The 21,012-nt window shown below is 47.2% G+C and overlaps 8 protein-coding genes across 8 annotated transcripts; 4 read left to right on the forward strand and 4 right to left on the reverse strand.

Moving 5' to 3' along the window:
- Positions 1-4,188: 4,188 nt before the first annotated feature.
- On the forward strand, positions 4,189-4,587 carry C8R40DRAFT_1070554 (uncharacterized protein; the record flags this gene model as incomplete). Its single annotated transcript, XM_046226244.1, has 1 exon — positions 4,189-4,587. The coding sequence occupies one exon, from the start codon at positions 4,189-4,191 to the stop codon at positions 4,585-4,587; it is 399 nt and encodes a 132-aa protein (XP_046085169.1).
- Positions 4,588-5,098: 511 nt separating this feature from the next.
- On the forward strand, positions 5,099-6,411 carry C8R40DRAFT_1048197 (alpha/beta-hydrolase; the record flags this gene model as incomplete). Its single annotated transcript, XM_046224484.1, has 7 exons — positions 5,099-5,381; positions 5,433-5,453; positions 5,507-5,647; positions 5,711-5,839; positions 5,894-6,024; positions 6,080-6,296; positions 6,353-6,411. 7 exons carry the CDS (start codon positions 5,099-5,101, stop codon positions 6,409-6,411), a joined length of 981 nt encoding a protein of 326 aa, XP_046085170.1.
- A 79-nt stretch (positions 6,412-6,490) lies between these two features.
- On the reverse strand, positions 6,491-7,339 carry C8R40DRAFT_1172007 (uncharacterized protein; the record flags this gene model as incomplete). Its single annotated transcript, XM_046231803.1, has 4 exons — positions 6,491-6,715; positions 6,767-6,911; positions 6,967-7,081; positions 7,132-7,339. 4 exons carry the CDS (start codon positions 7,337-7,339, stop codon positions 6,491-6,493), a joined length of 693 nt encoding a protein of 230 aa, XP_046085171.1.
- A 693-nt stretch (positions 7,340-8,032) lies between these two features.
- On the reverse strand, positions 8,033-9,768 carry C8R40DRAFT_1172008 (major facilitator superfamily domain-containing protein; the record flags this gene model as incomplete). The annotated part of the gene is made up of 7 exons (XM_046231804.1): positions 8,033-8,262; positions 8,324-8,849; positions 8,910-9,069; positions 9,125-9,198; positions 9,247-9,272; positions 9,330-9,525; positions 9,601-9,768. The coding sequence occupies 7 exons, from the start codon at positions 9,766-9,768 to the stop codon at positions 8,033-8,035; spliced, it is 1,380 nt and encodes a 459-aa protein (XP_046085172.1).
- Positions 9,769-10,954: 1,186 nt separating this feature from the next.
- On the forward strand, positions 10,955-15,805 carry C8R40DRAFT_1048447 (P-loop containing nucleoside triphosphate hydrolase protein; the record flags this gene model as incomplete). Its single annotated transcript, XM_046224503.1, has 4 exons — positions 10,955-11,511; positions 11,563-12,932; positions 12,989-14,893; positions 14,949-15,805. 4 exons carry the CDS (start codon positions 10,955-10,957, stop codon positions 15,803-15,805), a joined length of 4,689 nt encoding a protein of 1,562 aa, XP_046085173.1.
- Positions 15,806-16,537: 732 nt separating this feature from the next.
- Positions 16,538-17,930, reverse strand: C8R40DRAFT_1172010 (uncharacterized protein; the record flags this gene model as incomplete). The annotated part of the gene is made up of 8 exons (XM_046231805.1): positions 16,538-16,693; positions 16,755-16,883; positions 16,930-17,010; positions 17,058-17,234; positions 17,283-17,320; positions 17,382-17,468; positions 17,521-17,589; positions 17,645-17,930. 8 exons carry the CDS (start codon positions 17,928-17,930, stop codon positions 16,538-16,540), a joined length of 1,023 nt encoding a protein of 340 aa, XP_046085174.1.
- A 51-nt stretch (positions 17,931-17,981) lies between these two features.
- C8R40DRAFT_1070560 (uncharacterized protein) lies at positions 17,982-19,134 on the forward strand (the record flags this gene model as incomplete). Its single annotated transcript, XM_046226245.1, has 2 exons — positions 17,982-18,417; positions 18,470-19,134. The coding sequence occupies 2 exons, from the start codon at positions 17,982-17,984 to the stop codon at positions 19,132-19,134; spliced, it is 1,101 nt and encodes a 366-aa protein (XP_046085175.1).
- A 34-nt stretch (positions 19,135-19,168) lies between these two features.
- Positions 19,169-20,024, reverse strand: C8R40DRAFT_1048355 (uncharacterized protein; the record flags this gene model as incomplete). Its single annotated transcript, XM_046224494.1, has 2 exons — positions 19,169-19,707; positions 19,766-20,024. The coding sequence occupies 2 exons, from the start codon at positions 20,022-20,024 to the stop codon at positions 19,169-19,171; spliced, it is 798 nt and encodes a 265-aa protein (XP_046085176.1).
- Positions 20,025-21,012: the final 988 nt, after the last annotated feature.

The raw sequence follows: 21,012 nt of genomic DNA on the forward strand, positions 1-21,012 counted from the left end.
AGACAGCTAACAAAATGCTGCTTCCTCAACGTTCCTCGTCTCAAGGTCCCAATACTATCATCGGCGAGGGTGTGGCAACAAATCCCATGGCTCCCCTTCCAGAAAAACCGGTATATTTGCTTCATGAAATAGGATTTCTTATATTGTTCATCTGGCTACCCACTTAGAAACGCGGCAGAGGAAGTAGGGGAGGCAAAACTGCTGCTCAAAACAAAGGACGAAAAAAGGGAAACAAAGTTGAAACTCCTTCTGAGGATCCTCCTACTCCAAAGGCTCCACCTGTGGCGTCTTCTACATCTGAAGATCCGCCTCCATCTGCTATTAGTCATCAGGTACCTTTACCTTCGAAGGCGTCCATTTCTGAAGTAATTTCTTGGGAACGTTCAATTATAGTAAGCATAATCTTATCACAAATATTTCCGTCAACAAAAGAAAGCTTATACAGAGCTTAATAGAACCAAAACCAATGCAACTCTTCATTTTTCCGCGGTAAACCAAATTGACTGCTGTCGAAATGCTTGGTTTTAAAAAATTTTCGTAACAGGCTGGACCTCCGAGGATTTTTCTGATTCAATGATTGGTTCCGGTAACACATGGAACACAGGAAGGTCCATCTCAGGTCCAGGAGATAATCACCCAGCTCTCTGACTCCCTGACGATATTCGAGGAGGAGGGAGAGAGTACAGAGAAACGCCAGGTTTAGAAGAAGGTTCTATGGGATACGGAAATACTGGTTACGATAACTTGCAGAGAATGGGACCTCGGGGAAATTATGAAAATTATGGAAGTTACGGGGAAAACTATAGAGGAGGTTACAGAGGGAATTACCGGGAGAGCTTAAGAGCACCAAGTGAAGGTTATGAAGGAAGCTTGGGAATGCAGGGAGGAAGCTATGAAGGAAACTGGAGAATACGGGGAGGAGGCTATGGGGGGAGCTCAGGAATGCAAGGCAAAGAGTCTTACAGAGAGAACTATAAAGGTCCTAGTAGTGAATATGGTGGATATAATGGAGGGTACAGCAGGGGCTACAACGGAGGATTCAACGGAGGATTCAATGGAGGATTCAATGGAGGATTCAATGGAGGATTCAACGGAGGATTCACTAGGAACATCGAGAAAGGCTACTCAAGTGAAGAAGGATATGGACAGGGATATAAGTATCAAGGTGACTCATCTACTCAGTCGCAATCTTCTGAAATATTCTTTGGAGCCAAGAGATCTTCCTTCGAGGTTGAGGTCAATAATAACAACCAAGGTACCGGTCTTGATCCTTTGGGCAATACCAGGCAAGCACAAGGAACAGCTTCAATGAGTATTTGTTCTAGTATAGATCAAGGAACAACTGAAGGAAAGTGGTTTGGTTAACTGCGGTCAAGATACAAGAGATCTAATTTTTACTAGATGCTCAAATCGCTCAGAAATCCTTGGTTTGTGACCTGCCTTTATTCTCTTTCTGCATGTTAACATCCCCTCTAGCTAGGAGTAGAAGGAGAGACTGAGGTTCTTAAAAAGCGCAAAAGACATTTCCCCAAGCCGCCCAACCCCCAAATTCTCAAAGGTCATGCAAAAAGCCAAATGCCTTCTACTGAAGAGGACTTTGAGGCCGAAGAACTGGCAGAGTTTGAGCATGATCCATGCGCAGATGAGGAGGAAAATGAAGACGAAGATGAAGATGAAGATATTACCTTCAATTCCCGGGAATATAAACGCGAGTTGTTTCCTCTTCCTGTTAAGATTCGAGGACCAACGTGGATATTTCAGGTTACGCTTCTACAGCACCGCCTACAAAATCTCACCTAGCATCTCGTTCGGTATCTCGCTGTCATGCCTTGCCTGATTTTGCTTCCTTACCTATCATATTCCTCCTTACTACCTCCCTATATCTCCCCACTGTATACCCAGAGCTTCCCTTGTCCGCTTTTACCATTATGTAATATGCCACATGGCTGTCACATGTATAGTATTTAGGCTGGGGACTCCCCTCGGAGCTCCCCAGCGTGTTATTGTCAAATCTTATCTGGAAACTCTTCCAACCTGGCTTGGTCCCTGTTAGTACAGTCTACTTGTACTTGCTAACAGGGCCTGACACGTCTCACCTGTCATACATTTCCTCTTTATCTGTTTTCCTCAACTCTGTTTCCTTCACCTCTGTTTCACTCAACTCTGTTTCTCTTCTCTGTCTCACCTCTCTGAACACCTCTCTCAACTTCCTGAGCCTCTTCTACGACTTACAGTCTATGTCGAGGCTCCACACCCCCAACCACCTCCATCCTCACCAACTACACATCCTTCCCCCACTCCAGGACCTTTGGCTAGGTCCACCCAAGCTCCGCAACCACCACTGGTCAGGCTCCCTACACCAGTAGCGGCACTTATCCCACCTCCCCTTGTACGGCCTAGGCAGCTGTCCTGCTTGCTTAGGCCCAGTCCAGATAGGACGAGAGCAGGCCTTTTGTGCCAGGCCTCACACTCGCCTATCTCGCCCAGTATCCCGTTCAGTATCTCGTCCAGCATCTTGTCAAGTATCTCGTCCAGTATCCCATCCAGCATCTCGTCCAGTATCTCGTCCAGTATCTCGTCTAGCATCTCGTCCAGTATCCCGTCAAGTATCTTGTCCAGTATCCCGTCAAGTATCCCGTCCAGGTTCTAATACGCCTACACGTCCTGCTTCTCCAATTCAAGCTGTTGCAATTTCTTCCTCATCGATAAGTAGGTTTTAATCAAATTGATTATTGATCTTTTAACGATTTTTGTAGATGTAGTGGATCCAGTCAATCCTAAAGGTATCTTTGATTAATGTTTCCACTTACTATTCATTTTTCAACTTGTTAGGCTGTAAATCTCGGGTCAACTCCTCTAATGATCCTACGAAGCTGTCTTTTTACACACCTCAAGCAAAAAAAGTGATTACAGGTTCTCAGTCTTATATGCATCGAGCAATGGTTATCCAAGGACCTTTTCTTACAATGGAGAGCCATGAAGCACTACTCCTTGATTGTCTAAATCGCTCTATAAAAGAAAGAGGGGAAAAAGGCCTTCACGTTGAAGCAGGTACGTAGTCCTTTATCTTTTACATGGATTTATTTTCAATTTTAGTTAGGATATATCGACCAATACAGGGGGGATATAATTACGTTTGTGAGTTTTTTATTAGCGTTTTTGATTCTTACTTATCCTGTATAATATACTAGCTATATAGAAGCCAAAGCAGTTTCAGAAATACGCTGAAAAGACTAGCAGAACCCATTGTTGTTAGTCAATACAGACTACCATTACCCAGAGATCAGGAACCGAGTACTGGATTCAATGCTTCTCAACTTGGTGAACTTACTGTGGCTTACGTGAACAAGCTTTTGGAAAAGAGTTTCTTCTTGCAAGATGGACGTGATGCTAATGTGATATGTTTTTTCTAAGGTTCCTCTTTTTGATAAAGTTTTTAACTTTGTGTTGATTAGGGCCGCGTTAACAATTTTGCGCATCCCTGCCTTAAGGAAGTGGTGAAAGTCTTATTCTACACAAGTAACAAAGGTTTAGCGAAGACTTTTCCTAAGGATTTCGGAGCTGAGGTACCTCACGGAGCAATTGTTCTGGCTTCTATGCTTGTTGAGTTAATTACTATTGATCACAATAACTTCAGTTAGTTGACCCAGTTATATTTCAGATATGATTTTGTATTTCCAAATACGAGGATGGGCCGAAGCCCAAAAATATCGATTTCACCACAGCCTCAAATCTGGAGTATCATAAGCTCTATACCAATATGATTACAGAAGTGCTTGGGGAGCCTTACCATTCTTCAAAATTCAAAACAAATCTAAGGTCCTGGGCGTCCAGTTTTAGGCTAGTTTCCCTTGATCAATATTTGTTGTCTCTAGCTGACTGCTACTACTTTAGTTTGGAGGCTAACTTAGCGCAGGGAAAGATTACCCGTACGAAACATATTGACCTTTCATAAGACAGGTAATGTTGTTCTATTTCGAGTACTGTTTACTTATAGCTTCTCTTAGAACCTTGACGTTGTCTTGCCAGCTCATCACCAGCCTGAACTTGATCCGGATACTAGCCATAACAGGATACAATAATAAGCAGACTAGAAAGCAAAGAAGAAAGTAGAAAACAACAAGTAGGAAACCAGGAAAAGCGGAGCAGGGAGCAGGAGAGCGGGAAGCAGGAAGCGGGAAACAGGAAATGGAGAGCGGGAAGTGGAGAGCGGAGAGCAGAGAGCGGGAAGCGGAGAGCGGAGAGCGGAGAGCGGAGAGCGGGAAGCGGAGAGCGGAGAGCGGAGAGCGGAGAGCGGGAAGCGGAGAGCGGAGAGCGGGAAGCGGAGAGCGGAGAGCGGGAAGCGGAGAGCGGAGAGCGGGAAGCGGAGAGCGGAGAGCGGGAAGCGGAGAGCGGAGAGCGGGAAGCGGGAAGCGGAGAGCGGAGAGCGGGAAGCGGGAAGCGGAGAGCGGAGAGCGGAGAGCGGAGAGCGGAGAGCGGAGAGCGGAGAGCGGAGAGCGGAGAGCGGAGAGCGGAGAGCGGAGAGCGGAGAGCGGAGAGCGGAGAGCGGAGAGCGGGAAGCGGGAAGCGATGATCCTTGTTTTGTAATTTGTGAATACTGCCAAATATGGACTAATTGATGTGACCTCTGCCTATGTCGGAAAGCTCTGAAAGCAGTTCCAAAAATATCCCAGCTGGATACTGCTTGCCAATTACGTTACATGGGGTTTTGGATTGACAAAGTTTTTCCCAGCACTCTCCAGCACTCTCCAGGGCTCTCCAGCTAGTACCCTTTCTTTCGACACTTTCAATGCTTTCAACACTGGGAAACACTGGGAAATGCTCTCAAGAGCTGGAGAATATCGTCCAGGTTTTGCAGATGCAGCGCGGTCGGCTAAAATGTCGGGTACCTTTTCGATTTTATCTCACTAACAAAGTTTTTTGAATATGTATTTCCGATCAATTGATTCGCTTGCGTATAGTCAGCAGCGACCTCACCGACGGGGGCAATTCTGTCCTCCGTCCATGTATAAAATATACGATTCCCTTACGGTCCCCCACTTTTCCAGGCTGGTCCTGGTTCCTTCACGTATTCCTGATTGCAGCCGCAAGAACGAAAATGTCATTACACTTTACCTCATTCTTGAAGCTCGTCTTTATAACAACTTTCTTCGTACATTCAACATTCACTTTCCCGGTTTTGCTCCCTTTCCATCATCATCACGGCACAACTTCCACACCGACGACCCTAGTGAACAACGACTTCGTATCATCAAAACTATTAAGACCAGCGCTGTTCAGTCGTGTTGTATATTGTGCTAAAAAGACGGTCACAAAGTGGGACTGCGGCGGACCTTGTGAAGCAATTGGGCCGGATATTCATGTCATCAAATGGGGAGGGAGTGAGTGCGGAGTTTTTTGTTTTCTAATTTGCGTTGATTATCATTACATAGACGATGGTTTGGTTCCATCTTGTGAGATTCCTGGTGAATTCTCGTCTATGGAAATCATACTTAGAACTATCCAGATCTCATTGCACACGATCCTTCGACGAACACCATCGTCGTAGCTCATCAAGGGACCAATAGCAAGAATGTCTTGTCAATTTTGAATGATGTGAATATATTACATGTCGGATTGGACAAGTCTATTTTCAAACAATCCGCAAGTAAGTATCTCAGTATCGTTCTAGTGTACATCTCTTGAAATTTCTGGTGGTTCTCGTTCTTAGAGAAGGTCGAAGTACACGAAGGCTTCCAGAATACATTCAGACATACATCCACCATTGTCCTCACTGAGGTCAAGAAAGCATTGATTCAATATAAATCCCAATCCGTTTTGTTAACCGGCCATTCACTAGGTAGGAGAATCCTTGGCTTGTTTTTAGTCTTCCCTCTAATTGTCGTGGCTGTAGGTGCTGCAGTTGCCGTTTTAGACGCCATTATGCTCCACGAGAATCTCGATCCCTCAGTCAAACAGTCAGTCGTCGTATTCGGATTGCCGCGCATGGGTAACGAGCACTGGACCAAGTTTGTTGACTCGACGGTATATTTTCCCTAACATTTGGAAACCTTCAACTTACTAACAGATCGCTGTATAGATTGGTTCAGATTTCATTCGAGTTACGGATCGCAAGGACCCCGTAGTCGACCTCCCACCTCGGTTGTTGGATTATTATCATCCTGCTGGAGAAATACATATCGAAGATGTCGACAAAACAGGTCAAGCCACCAAGATAGTTGCATGTCCTGGACAAGAGAACAAGCACTGTGCAGAAGGAAATTCGATCTTCAAGGATCATACATCTGACCATCTAGGTATGCCGCGTATGAGTGTCGGTATTCAATTCATTGAATACTAACCATCTCTTTAGGACCCTACTTCAACGATATCTCATTTGGGCAGGACGCCTGTAAGATGAAGTCGTCGTGACCGAACTATTTGATAGGAGCCATTTCAGTTTATCTATTTTATTTAAGTCTTTTTAATTAGGAAAGGAACTGTATTCTTATCATAGCAACGAGTGTCGTTTCCTGCGACGTATAAGGTATATATAACGTTGACGCATGCGTTTCCTCCATGCCTGGTTGGCTCTCAAGAGCTTGATGTGATAGTATACACTCTTCTTAGCTTTAAATCGTTTCATCTTCCGACGCTCGATGATGCTTTCACGGGGCGGACTGATCGGTGGAGTATCGGGATCTAATCTCCTTTGTCGGACTGAGGAGGCAATGTCCTTTGGAGATGGTTTGAACTTTAAATTATTGATGTACGACGAGTGACTCACAAGCTTTTCCCCCAGAGTCAAAGAGTGCCACCTGGCCACAGCTTGACGAATGAATCTGAATCTGTTCTGTGCCCGGTCTTTTCGGGTAGTCGAAGGATCCAGTTGATTCATTTTGGTTTGGATGTATACTTGAAAATCCAGACGCCTTTGTGGGAAATGAGCAACGAATACCCCGAAGCATTTCAACGGTTACTACGTACCTGGCTATCCGAAGATCCTTCAACGTAATGTCCCCCTCGTCCACTCGTATAAACTTGCGAATATCAGGAGATACCTGGCTTTCGATTGTCTCTTTAGAATACAGAGTTGCTTCCTCTGTAGGACATTCGTCAGGAATAATACTGGAGTGTCGACGAGAGACATACCAGGTGGATTACTTCCTAGCGCCTCAAATTTTCTCAAGATGTTCACAACTGCAAGCGGTGCTTGTGCTGCTGAATTATAGAAGAACTCCCCGGGAGCAGCATCATCGAAGTTTCGATAGCTACGTTGACCTATGCTTGACAGAGCACCGATGGGATACAGCGCGCGCAAGCCATTGAATTTGACTCTTGCAATAAGGCTTCCGAGCATCAGGTCGACATATTTTTCCAGATTTTTCCTCGTTCCTAAGGTGCGCAGTGTGTCAAAAAGGCACCTTGAGAAAAATAAACAAAATCACTGCTCACTCAATCAATATGCAGCGTTGATTGACTTTTCAAGCAAGTAGTGAACCTACAACTGGTGGTAGTAATGGTAGTTACTAGCAGTAGTCGGAGTCGAACTCGGAAGACTCGCCACGTCCACGTGATTCACGCCTTTTACTATTAGTATTACGTATTCACGAACCAAATATCTTCGTGAACTCACAGCAGCTAGCCGGGCCACCTCAGCCTGTGGCAGAAAAAGGGTGCGAAAGAACCTTTCAGAAGCTCTGCTCACTCATAGACCCCCCAATTTCAACGAGCACGATCCAGCACGCAGGGGATTACGCGGGAGTGCTATATATACGTCCTACCATAGGAACACACATTCCAATGGGGCGGGAGGGCGAGGGGGGGGGGAGCTGACAGTGACATTCTCTGTCAACAAACTATTCGATTACTGCTACGATGTTACTGACGTTGTGAACCACGCATCTGACTCAGAGTAGGCCTTCGGGATATTGAACGGGCATGAAATCTTCGCATACTTATAATGCTATTCTAATTGAAGAGGATTGGAAGAGATGATTTACAGGAGGGTCAATTAATAAGAGGTAATTTTGGAGGAACGACCTGTATCTGCTCAATGAGGTAGCCACGAAATACAATATATGCCGATGATTGTGACGCCAATGAGCACAATCTCCACCAGATGGCCTCCAGCGATTTGGGATTCCAAAGAGAGCGAATATAAAGAGGATGCGAAAACAGGTGCGAGCCCTCTGGTACCGGAGGAAATCATCTGAGCCAGTCCGTTGACAGAGCCTAGAGAATTAGGCGGGGCATTGATAACAACCAACAAATGCATCGCATCTAGGAAAAAGATCATGGACAGTTAAGCAAAGGATGAAGGACGGATAATCCTCCGACTCACTGAATGCTGTAACTATCACGGTCGATACAAAGAGTTGGAAAATGAGAAGCGCCCAGATTAGGGGTGTAACTTCTCCGACATGTGCTGCAACATCGCGCAAGATCCATAAGAGCGAAAAGTGTAACAAGAAAAATGAATAGAAAACAAGGACTGTTTTGCGAGGCCCCAGTTTTTTCAGGAACTTCGTTAAAATTGCCCAGTTCCAGACACCGTTCGCGAATCCGAAAATACCTAGGATCAGACCAACTTGATATGGAGAGAGGCCTAGCCCGCCAAACGGAATCGAGGTGGTGTATATCAGGGGTATGAGAACTTGGTACGACATGTCGGTGAAAGCGAGGAAAGCCATGCTCAGCAGCGTAATTCGTAATTTTGAATCCGTGAGCAGCGCTCGAGTGGTGGGGGGACGTTCAGAAGGGCCTTCTCGATTTTCGACGGAACCATAAGTCTGTGATGTTTCCGGATCGTTGGAGAGTAATGCTTCAGATTCAGAGGTGTGTTGCCGCTTCACTTTACTTGGTAGAGTCTGATACATAGCCAATGTGAATAAGAATCAATATGTGAGCAGAAGCGATGGGTTTTGCACCTCTTTGAGCCCCCAAAGAGATAACAAAAAGGCGGAAAATGCAAAGAATCCTGCGGCGAAACAGGAGAGGAACCAAGGATTCCGTTGAAAGAAGGCGAATTTGCCGAAGATGTGTGGCCACCGTGCGGCGGGATCTGCCAGTACGCCTCCGATAGTAGGTCTATAGAAGCATTTGTTACGACGACGACAAAGCCGTTGTGGAGGTAATCACTCACCCGAGAGTGGTACCAGTCGTCCACACGATGGGCATCAACGTAAACGCATCAGCTCTGTTCGTTTCATCCGTGCTCTGGAATGTTCAACCTCAGTCGGGAACGTCATAAAACATGGAACGTACTTCGGCCATTATGGTTTTCGATACACCTGAAGAGAAACCGGTTGAGTGGGAAAGGTCACGAACAGCAAGGAAGATCAACACACCGATATTACCGTTGAAAACCCCCATGGCTGCTCTAGTGACTACCATACCCCAAAATGATTGTGAAAGTCCAAAACTCAGCATCGTTAATGACAGTCCCAGTGGACCAATCAGAAGGATCGGTTTGCGTCCGTAGAGATCAGAGACGCGCCCCATGTGGTATACAGTGAGGCTTTCAGCGAGGAAGAAAATGCTTTCCTGGATTGTGGTCATTGTTAGACATGCCTCAAAATTTCAGACGAAGTGTAAGTACCATCAGGGGGAAGTACTTACGAGGATACCAGCATAATAACCGGTCCTCTTCTCGTCCCCTCCAGTGATACCAGTGCGTCGAACAGCTCTCGTGATAAAAGGATAGATGACCATTCCTGTTATCGGTTCTGCCAGCTGGATCAATAGAGCTAGAAAGATCTGAAGTTTTGGTAGCGGAGTTGTCGCCATATTTCGAGGTGAACTTTCCTGAACGATTTTGAGGGACCCTTCTGGAGTCGATTAAACAGTAAACAATGAGTTGAGCAGAGAGAGATAAGCTCAGGATAAGCTATTATTCCGTTGATATTTGGAGCCATGCGAGGGATTTTTAAGCATTTAGGCGAACACAGCCGACCGGTCTCGTATCAGAGGCTATCTCGAGCGTAATAGTTATAGAAAAATGCTACAGATCCAACTTGAATGAAAATTATAGTAATCTATTGAAGGCTGAGCCCATGTCCAGTGAGCGATGAAGAGGAGGACGTACGTATGTCAACTACATATAAGCCACTCAGGAGCGAGCAGAGCCTTCAGCCCCTGCACGGAGCTCAGTCAACAGATCCCTCAGTCTATTCCTCAGCTTTTTGACTAGTTCATCATCATCCGGGGAAGGAGGGGGCTATGAACAGATGAGGACTATCTTCGACCACATTTGGAGTCACACAAGTACCAGTTGATCTAGCAGATACTGTGAATAGAGAACTATTTCATGCCTTATATAATTGTAAGAAGGAAGAATTCACCTCTGCCTCGTCTATAGTCTGTCCAAGGTCCAATTATTGGCCCATGAGAAATCAGGAATTGATCAGGTACTGTACCAAGATGATAGGACCTCTAATGTTCAAGCGGTAAGTCAAAGGGAAAAATATCACTTTCTGTAATCGAACCTATTCATATGATGGAAAGTGCGCGGAGAGCGCTCGGCGCCTGAGTTGCTTGTACACGCTTGGTATCACGAGCGCTTATACTCCCGCCGTTCCCACGCCCTCCCGCCATTTTATCATCAATTTCCAGCCCTTTCCCCCTTCGCCCCAAGGCTTCTGAATCAACTACCTTACCCAACAGTTACAGCTGGCACTAATGATTAGACTGGCTTGGTTAGATTGCGGTCAAAGAAAACGGACAATGCAAGCAATGCACAAAGATTTCTTATTGTTAAAGTGATTACGGCATGGCCAATGGCGTTTATTGTCCTTCCTAATTTGGCCATGCATTTTCTTTTGTCTTTCGCAATGGCTGCAAGAACAAAAAGAAATGACTACAGAAAGAACTCATCAGTTCTTTCCTTCGTTCTTCCACCTCTGATACGCCCTTTCCACAACGTCTTCGACGTTGACGACTTTCGACGACGAACCCGACGACGACGACACCTACAATGCCTTCACGTCGTCCAGAACCCATCGACAGTGATCTTCCAACACTTTCCAGTGTAGAAACAATCGAGAAGCCAGAGCCAGTCTCTGAAGTTTCTTCCACTCCTACTCATACACCTTCACCACCTTCCATCAGCACTGGATCCTTCAAACAACTATTCTCCCTACTATCTACCCGTCATCGCTTCCTGATCCTTCTTCCTGCCATCATTTCCTCTGTTATCGCTGGCGGAATCGCACCATTCATGACAATCGTCATTGGTCAAAACTTCAACGCTTTCGCTCAGTTTCCTCAGACTCCGAATCCTTCAGAATCCGCAAAGCACCAGCTGCTACACGACGTCGGCATTGCTGCACTCGAACTTCTTGGTCTCGCAGTCGGCAGCTTTCTCCTCAGCGCCATCACCAGTAGCTTGTGGATATGGACTGGAGAACACAACGTGCGCGAAGTACGCCGAAGAGTTTTCGGGAGTGTCCTCAGTCAGGAAATGAAGTGGTTCGATATGAAAACACAGGGCGATAGTGTCGGCGCTGCGGGACTTATGGCACAGTTCAATCAGTGAGTAGCACCTTCTCTCTAGCTGAATACTCTAAACTCACGAACCCGAAGGGATACCGATTCCATTCGCCTAGCTTCTTCGTTGGCTTCTGGTTTACTACTCCAGCACCTTGTTACAACCATCACTGCCCTCGTCCTTGCTTTCGTCGGTTCTCCGCTATTGGCGCTCCTCACTCTATCTACTGTCCCCATCCTATCAATTGTTCAAGCAATCTCCCAGCGTCTTGCCGGTCCTTTACTTATGAATGAACGCAAGGATGGAGGGCAGTTGGCTACCCTCCTTGAACGTACCTTCACTTTCATCTCTACTGTAAAAGCCTTCACCGCTGTGCCCTTTCACAAGGCCAAGCTTCACAATCTGCTCACCGGACGTATGCGCTCTAACGAAATCTCTTTGAACGCCATATGGGGTCTTTCCAGTGGCTCTTCACAATTCGTCATGATGAGTATGTTTGTCCAGGCATTCTGGTTTGGCTCCAAGCTTGTGCGGGAAGGCACGATCCAGCCGGGCGCAGTCATGAGCGTATTCTGGGCTTGCTTAATTGCGACGAGCAACCTTCAAATGTGTGTCCCTCAGCTGGTTACCGTCGGCAAGGGCAAGGTCGCAATGGCAGCTTTGATGGCTCTAGTGAAGGAGAACCCCGACTATCAACCAGATGTAGAAGTCTTGCCACCTTCGCACCCTTACAACACACCGTCTACTCCTATATCAGCGACTTTTCCTCCCCACTCCCCTGCGTCGTCTGCGACGTTGACCACCTACTCTGCACGTCCCGGCCGTTCCATACATCGCTCTAGTACCACCAAGTCCCGCGTTCTTCGCAAAATCCGTCCTTCCAGGTTCAAAGGGGACATCAATCTGAACCAAGTTTGCTTTGCTTATCCTTCACGGCCGAATCATCCGGTTCTCATTGATGTCGACATGTACATTCCCGCTGGAGAGATAACCTTCATCGTCGGCTCCTCGGGCTCCGGGAAATCTTCTCTGGCCGGCATCATCGCCGGGCTGTACAAACTCAACCACAAGGAAGGTAGCAGTGGCGAAGTTCTACTCGACGAACAAAATCTGCAGTATCTCGACCCGGTCTTTGTCGCAGCAAACGTAGGCATCGTCAGTCAATCTCCTCCGGTTCTCCTTGGTGGCCAATCCGTTCACGACAACGTCGCCGTCGCTCTTGCTGCACATCCAGAACGCACAATGGAGAGTGCGACGGAAGCGGAAGTTGTGAATGCGTGCACACTTGCTATGCTCCACGAGTTCATTCGTGACCTTCCAGAAGGATACAAAACTATCCTTGGTGGCGATGGATCCGTTGGCAGACAGTCGGAGGACGATGCTGGTATACAGCTTAGTGGCGGCCAGAAGCAACGACTTGCACTTGCTCGTGCACGGCTACGAAACCCTTCCTTATTGATTCTTGGTGAGTACTGTGCGGTATTTCTCTTTGTTTCGTCGCTAATTCCAACGCTACCTTAGATGAACCCACCTCTGCTCTCGACCCTACCTCTCGCTCCCTCGTTAATGCTGCATTGCGTCGCTGGCGTGCAACAACCTCCTCTCGTTCCTCACCTAAAACCACAGTCGTTATTACTCACGATCTTTCCTACGAATGCATTCATGAAAACGATTTCGTCTATGTCATGAAAGATGGACGCATGGTTGAAGCTGGTTATAGGTACGATTTGGAGCGCAGTATGGATGAGTCTGGCGAAGAGGGTGAGTTCATGAGGCTCGCTAGGAATCAAGGGATTCTCTCTGGAGACGATGAAGATGAATCATCTCCACGGTCGCCTGAATTTGATATCGAGTTCGCTCCAGAGGGCTTCGAATCTGAAGCTTTCGATGCAGCTTCCTTGGAAGTCCATCAACCTTTCTCTCACCGACTTACTATGGGCGCTAGTATGATGGGTGGCTGGATGTTCGACGTTGTCGCTGATCTCACCAAAGGCTCTACGAATCCAACCCAAGCGTCTAAACCCCCCTCAAGAATTTCCCGTGCCCTCTCCCCGAGCCGCTTCAGTCGCGCGCTCTCTCCTGTTCCTAAAGACCGCAACACCACTCTCTCTCCTCTTCCTCCTGCGTTTTCTCCTCTCTCAATCAACACCCAAACTCGCCCTCGCCGTCCTTCTTCCGTCTCGATCCCATCGCCCCTTCATTTGGATACCATGTCTCCCTTCAATGATGCCGCTGCGGTTCCTGAGCAATCCAAAGCCCCTCGTCAGCGCAGATATAGTCTGCAGTTTGAACCCGCAACTCCTACTGGCTTGACTTTCGCAGATTTGCAAAAGCAAGGCTTGGACGAAAAGCGAGCCTTGGAACGTAGTGCCCAATCTGTCAGCATCCGCCGTCGACAAACTCGTCGCGAAGTCCTGGGTCTGGATGCGGAGAAGCTCGAAATAGTAACTCCCATTGCCTCGGAAGCTACTCCCATTGTGAACGAGATTGGATTTTGGCAGCTCATTCGGGCTTTGTACCCTTCAATGCCCTACAAACCCCTCCTCTTCATAGGTCTCTTGATATGTGTCATCTCTGGTGCTATGACCCCAATCTTTTCATTTCTTCTGTCCCGCCTTCTCTTTGAGGTCTCCACTGGTGTCCAGGACGTTCGTACCGTAAACGATTACGGAGGTCTTGTGCTCGGGATGGCCGCTCTCGACGGACTTCTCATGGGCGTCAAGTTCTTCTTGATGCAGAGCTTAGGATGGATGTGGATCGAGCGAATCCGTGAAAGTGCTTTTGCGAGACTCGTCTCAATGCCAAAGAGTTTCTTCGATGCAGGTGTTGTCGGCAAAGAAAAGCCTTCCCCCAATTCGGCCGCTCGTACTTCCCCTGTCGCGCTCACTCAGATCCTTACCAAGTCTGCTGAAGACGCAAAGAACCTCCTTGCTGTCGTTGCTGGCCAAGCACTTGTTGTTTTTTCAATGCTCGCCGTTGGGCTTATTTGGGCGTTTGTCATCGGCTGGCAGTTCACTCTCATTGGTCTCGCTATCGCGCCAGTGTTTGCCGGTGTGATGAGCATTCAAAGCAAATTCGTCGCGGATACTGAGAGGAAGAACAAGGCAGCGAGGGAGTCTGTTGCTTCTGCATACTACGATGCTGTTGCAAACATTCGTTCTATCCGGTATACTGGACTCACAACGGTTTTCCAGCAGCGTTTCGACGTCTCGCTGGACCGTGCTATGTCGATTGGAGTCAAGGGTGCCATGGTTGAGGGATGCACATATGGTGTGGCGTCTGGTCTCATATATGCGGCAGAAGCGCTCCTCTTTTACGTTGGAGCCGTTCTAGTCGCAAAGGGTACCTACACCTATTTGCAGATGGTCGAGGTTCTCGATTTAGTTGTGTTCACTGTGACGATTGGTAGTCAGTTAATGGCATTCAGTGAGTTTTTCTTTTCATTGATTTTTATAACTTTGCTGAGAAGTCACTTTTTCAGCTAACCGCATTGCAAGATCAGTGCAGGCTGCTCGAGATTTGCATGCCGTGCTTGAATTGCCTACTGACACCTCTGAAACCCAAGGATTCCTCCGCCCCGAATTTCAGCATACGCCCCTTCCAATTGTCTTCCATGACGTCGAGTTTTCTTACCCATCACGGCCTGATGTTCCCGTCCTCAAAGGTCTCAACCTCTCCATTGCTCCCGGTGAAACTGTTGCATTAGTCGGCGCTTCTGGCTGCGGAAAGTCCACTGTTGCTCAACTTATCCAACGTCTCTACGAACCCTCCTCTGGATCTGTCCAAGTCGCGGATATCGATACTCGCGCAATGGACATCCAACACCTACGCCAACACGTTTCCGTCGTCTCCCAACAGGCTCATCTTTTTGATGCTTCGGTCGCTGAGAACATCGCTTATGGGAATTCCTCGATATCGGAAGTTGGCATCCGTAAAGCTGCAAAGGCCGCAAATATCCACGATTGGGTCATGTCCCTAGAAAAGGGCTATGACACCATCGTCGGCGAAAACGCTAGCCAGCTCTCGGGTGGACAAGCACAAAGACTGCAAATTGCTAGAGCGCTTGCTAGACCGTGTCGGATTCTTATTCTCGATGAATGCACCAGTGCGTTAGATCCTGAAAACCAGCGGGAGGTGCTGGATACTATTCAGGGATTAGACCGAAAAGGTCGCACTACGGTCATGGTCACTCACAAGGTACCAGCAATGAAGATGTGTGACCGAATCCTCGTGGTTGACAATGGTCGCATTGTTGAGGAGGGCAAATACGACGAACTTGTACAGCGTAGAGGGGTATTTGCTACATTGGCCAGTGGTGGTGAGTGGTTTGGCGAGTGATGTACTGCCAACACTGCTTTTTTTCTTTATTCTTTTATCTTTCATTTAAATTTGTCCGCGGATCTTTCTCCTCTCTACGTTATATCGTGCATCTCTCTCTCTCTTTTCAAGCATTATCGTGGTCATCACAATTTTATCACCACACAACTTCTCACTATCTCTCCGGTTTTACTATGTGTAGTACAGTATACTTCGTCACTTCACTATTAGTGATTGTCTTGATGACTTCCAAACTCATTTGTATCGCTTTAACTGCATCGCATTACTGACTTACGATTACTTACTTACAAGCTACGAACTTTTGTATCTACTACTCATTCTGAATGGTCATGACATAAAATCTAAATTGATACTTATCTCCCCTACACAGTCAGGAAAGAAATCCATCAAAATAGCATCACTGAGATTGTGATCTGTGGCTCAGACTAAATAAGGTTGTATTCTAAAAAGGTCGAGTGGTTGTATCAGACTAAATACCGACTTATGAGCTGGAGTTCTTATGTGTTTGATATCCTTCCATCCTTACGAAGCCAGAAACTTATGATATTACTCTACATTGCGTTGCTCCTTCCATAAAATTTGCTTGTTTCCGACGGCCTCCGAAGATGTATCCGATATAGCCCGCTCATCACAAATATCCACGGCAAGCATTTGAGTATTGTATACGACAAATAATATCAGAGTTTAACTAGAACTGAGTATATTCATCATCATGATTTGCCAATCCATCTTCTACCCCCGAAACTCTAGGAACACTGTGGGCGTTATTAGGAACCTCTGCCAGAGGGGCACGTCCAGTTGTTGTTCCGTTACTATTGGCTGCAATAGGGAGAGCAGGGAGCAGCGTGTTATCTTTCCACTCTCATCAACAACGATGGTCGTCATTATCTACACAAAAGAGTGACGAAAATAGATTAATATGGGGCATACAACAGAAAACTACACGTACATCATCGCGAAATTGCTGCAGAATCTTGTTTCCTGCAGCTTTTGCTGCTTTCTTCAGAGCCGTCTCAGACTTAGTCTTCGACAGCATCTCAGTCAGGTCATGCATGTTGGCTTCGGCTTTGCATCTTGCCTAGCATGGTATAAGTACGACACAGAATTGGAGCACTAGCACAAACCCAGACTGCAATCCCCACATCGCCGTAGGAACTACATGTAGGATTTGCACATTCATCACGCGCAATCATACGAAGAACGTTCTAAAGAAGATTTGTAAGGCTCGTTCAAAGCACACGAAGCATCGTACCTTTGTATCAGCCGGTATTTCCACATGCTTTGAAAGCTGATTCATGGCGACATCAACCACTTCTTTAACAGAAGAAGACTGCGAATTGTTGGAGGCATATTTATTTTCTGAGCGACATATGGCTGCATGTGTAAGAAGATGAAGTTTAAGTGGCTCTGTTTCCATATTACGAGCAAGCTGCGGAAAGAAGTCAGCCAGATGTGAGCAGGTCGTGAACTGACACACCATAACCATGCCCTTGATTTCGCGTACTTGGTTGGGCTCTAATTTCATCCACCCACGTCATTAGGACGGCTGTTTCGCTGTCAGACCTTGGGATCTTACGCATACTGCTGTTGAAGATGGGGACTGTCAGCTCTTGGCGGCCATCAAACTCATTGAGTTCATCAACATCCTCATTTGAGGTCGAATCTGAAACACAAAAGTGAAAAAAAAACACGGGATGGATTTAGATATAAATTACAAGCAGGTCCTGAGCCAGAAAAGTGGGAAGATCTATTCATTGGACTTGGGGGGCAGTCGTCGTAGCCATCTGTGTTCAAGGGAGGTGTTTCGGGCAGATCATAGAAAGAAGGAAATATACGAACCAGGTGAAAGCCCGAGGTGGCGAACATCTTGTTCGTTGGTAGGTGCTGCAAAGCTGCTGATTCCATGAGTTAATCGCAGAGGTGGCCTTACTGAAGGGGTGTATGGCCTGTTAGCTGCTACGGCAAGGTCTCTCTGAGGCCTAGAGGTGACTCCCATGCCCACACCTGCTGGGTTGTCTATATTCCGTAAGAAATTGGGATAAGATCCTATTCGGGGAGTAGAGATGGGTGAGGCATCTGAAGGCCGGGGCTCGAAGTCTGCAGCTGACCCAAAGTTGAAGCTCATGAAAGAAGGAGTCAAGTTCGAGTTGAAAAAAAATTGTGCCAGTTGAAACACATGCAACGTTTGCCGCAAATTCGGCCAACTGATTCGATCCTCTCCTTTCCTTTCCAGCTCGAACCAAAAGCCTTCAAACGCAGCTGCCAAGAACTGAAAATATCCACCAGTCTGCAGATGAATGTCCTTCCGAATGAACTTTTGGATAATATGGAGGTAGACTCTAATCTGATGCCAACTGCTACTCCAGGGACTCTCGATGAGGTCCTAACTCAAGCAGGCTTGTGCGATAACTTTCACTTGGTTGAAAACAGTTCATTCACGTACCTCAAATTTTATAGCCCATCCGAGATTGACTCCACCGTCATTGCTTCAAAAGAATATCTGGCAACTCTTTGTGTTGCCTGCGGCATCGACTTCACTAGTCTTGAACAGGGGCAGAAACTTGAGAGCAGTTTGGTGGAGACATCAGGCCACCGTGCCAAAAATTCAGTTGGTAAGAAATAATTCAATTCACAAGTGATCAGACCTTGACTTGTGTGTCTAAGGGAATGCGGAGAACAAAACCATGGAATGCATGCCGCGATCTGTTCTTGAGAAGCAGGTCATTGCACTGGACAGATTTATCCGTGCCGTCAAGTTCTCTGGAGAACCACAGACAGTTCAGACAAATCTTGGTTGCCTCGAAGTTACTCAGTCCGAGTTGCAAAATAGTCGCGCCTACATTCTCAAAATTGAGGACGAAATTGCTGAAGGCCGGAAGTACCGCACCCAATCCATCATCCGCAACCAGAGGCATTCGTACATGATTGATGACCTGCGGCTTCAAGTTTCTGACTCGTATGCAGAGGCAGAGATACGGTGTCGGCAGGAACGGTTGCAGCTATTGAAGAGGATAGAAGAGCTAGAGTTGCAACTGGGTAAAGATGAGTCAATGAAGCAAGCAAAGAGGATTGAGGAACTGGAGATTCAGGTAGCACGGGAAAAGTTGGTTCGTGGAAAAGCGGCACATATTTTACTCAACAACCACGACCCTTTTGCCGCCAAGGATGAAGCACTCACGTTATTGAAGCCTGCTTTGGTCATAAAGCTGCCACCTTCCTTGAAATATGACCTCAGACCCATTACAGAGAGCTTTCATCAGGCTCGCGAGAGGCTATTTCGGAAGCAGATAGTACATGAATTATTGTTACAGGAAGATACCTCGAAGTAGTTGATATAGGGAGCAAAATACACAATTTTCCTGTTCAAAAAGTGCACTTCTTGAGTTCATCTAATGTACAAAACAGATTTAAGCCTTCTTTCCAGCCCGTATTTCGTTTAGCCCATGCCTCTGCAAATTTCTGAGGGTCCTCTGCACGAAATTCCTCCTCTGTTCTCCCACCATATTCCAGCCATCGACGGACACCACCTGCTGTATATTGGGTAACTGATATACGTGTCTCTCCAGGTGCTGTGGGAAGATTCGAGTGGCGAACCAAAGCCGAAGGTAGGAGAATGGTAGCTCCAGGGGGGAATTCTAGGATAAGCTTGAAGTCCCAAAGAGTGAGATGGCCGCTCTGCTTAAAGTTGTACTTCCCCCCAGTTGTTATAGCACATGGGACACGCACGTTGTTCTTTGAATCCGTGTGTATGTGTGTCCATGTCGCAGGTCCAAAATTAACTGACATGCAAAGATATACGCTGTTGTCGAAGTTACGCGTCAAATGAGGCAACTTTAGTTCAAGCTCAGAATTAAGCCGCAAGTGCTCTGCATAATTTCTGGGGAACCATGTCGCAAAAGCACCTGTTGATGGAGAGCTCAACAACGAATAGCAAAGTCAGCTGGTTTCGAAGGGACTTACTGTTCTGAAAGCCCGCAACTCGCCGAAAGCAGTCTTTTTTGAACAACTCATCCATCATGGGTTGGCGGTCTCCTACCAAGCGCATGGGTTGATGCTGCCCCTTCCCATACGAAATTCCTCGGGCTAAGGCAGGAAAGTTTCCGCGTTTGTGCCTCTTTTCTTTGTTGGTCCATGTCGTATCTTGGCTAGCTTTCAATATAAATTCGGTCATGTCCTCTACTGCCTTTTGATAAGTGGGATCGCCTGGCCCATCAAGCATGCAGACCAGAACTCGGTGCTCCCCGTCTGCAAGCGGCACACTCTTGCTACAAAAAAGGTCATACGTTGAGAAGAGGAAGGTGGGGGTAGTTCTCAAACACCTACCCTGTCTGCCACTCCACAAGTTCGAAACCCTGCTCCTGCATCTTCTCCAACTCTCTACGAGCTTTGGCACCATACCAATCTGCGTCAACACCAATGAAGCCCCCAGCAGCCACTGGCAGCCTATCGCTCTGCAAATTGCTAGGCATCTCCTGAGCAGGTAAAACGTGCCTCTCGTGAGCCAGCCGTTGGCCCAAAGGAGTTCCTAACTTCGAGCGCTCTCGTGCGCGCTTTTCGGCTCGTCAGCGATTGCGAGGGTCCTGTAGCCTTGGCTTCTTCTCTGGCCTTCTGGAGACCACGTCAGACGCGTCCCCCGAAGAAGACAGGAAGCGTTTTGTGGACGCGGCGGAAGAGGAGGTGGTCAAGGACGCATCCAACAACGTCGTAGCTGGGGAGGATAAGGGTTTGCAGAGATGTGGGCCTGACTGATGTGAATGCGAAGAGCAGGAGACAGCCGGTGAAGAGAAGGAGGAGATGGAGGCATGCATGGCGAGATCAGAGAATGCGTAGCCTGAAGAAGCCGGCGACTGTTTCTCCGACTGGATGGGCGAAGGAGTAGGCAAAGAGGAGGGAGAGGACGGATAAGAAATCGTCTCAGACCATTTCCGCTGGGGAGAGCCAGCTATAGGTTGCGAACAGACAGAGGAGGGAGAGCGTATGTGGATTTCGGATGAGGAGATGCTTGGGACGTAGGAGGAGCATGTATTTGGGCACACCTCTTCTCGTGTTGCAACTGGGATGGATTCCGAAAACGGCATGTGGGGGGATAAGGACAGGGCAACAGAGGTGGAATCGGGAGGGAAGAGGGGTCCTGGATAATGCAGAACCTCAGGATCTTTCAAATGAGATGCCGCCGTAGTTTCCGCACCTTCATCTTCCATATCCGA

This window comes from Lentinula edodes (assembly GCF_021015755.1).
Source record: "Lentinula edodes strain Le(Bin) 0899 ss11 chromosome Unknown C8R40scaffold_23, whole genome shotgun sequence".
Lineage (NCBI taxonomy): Eukaryota > Fungi > Basidiomycota > Agaricomycetes > Agaricales > Omphalotaceae > Lentinula > Lentinula edodes.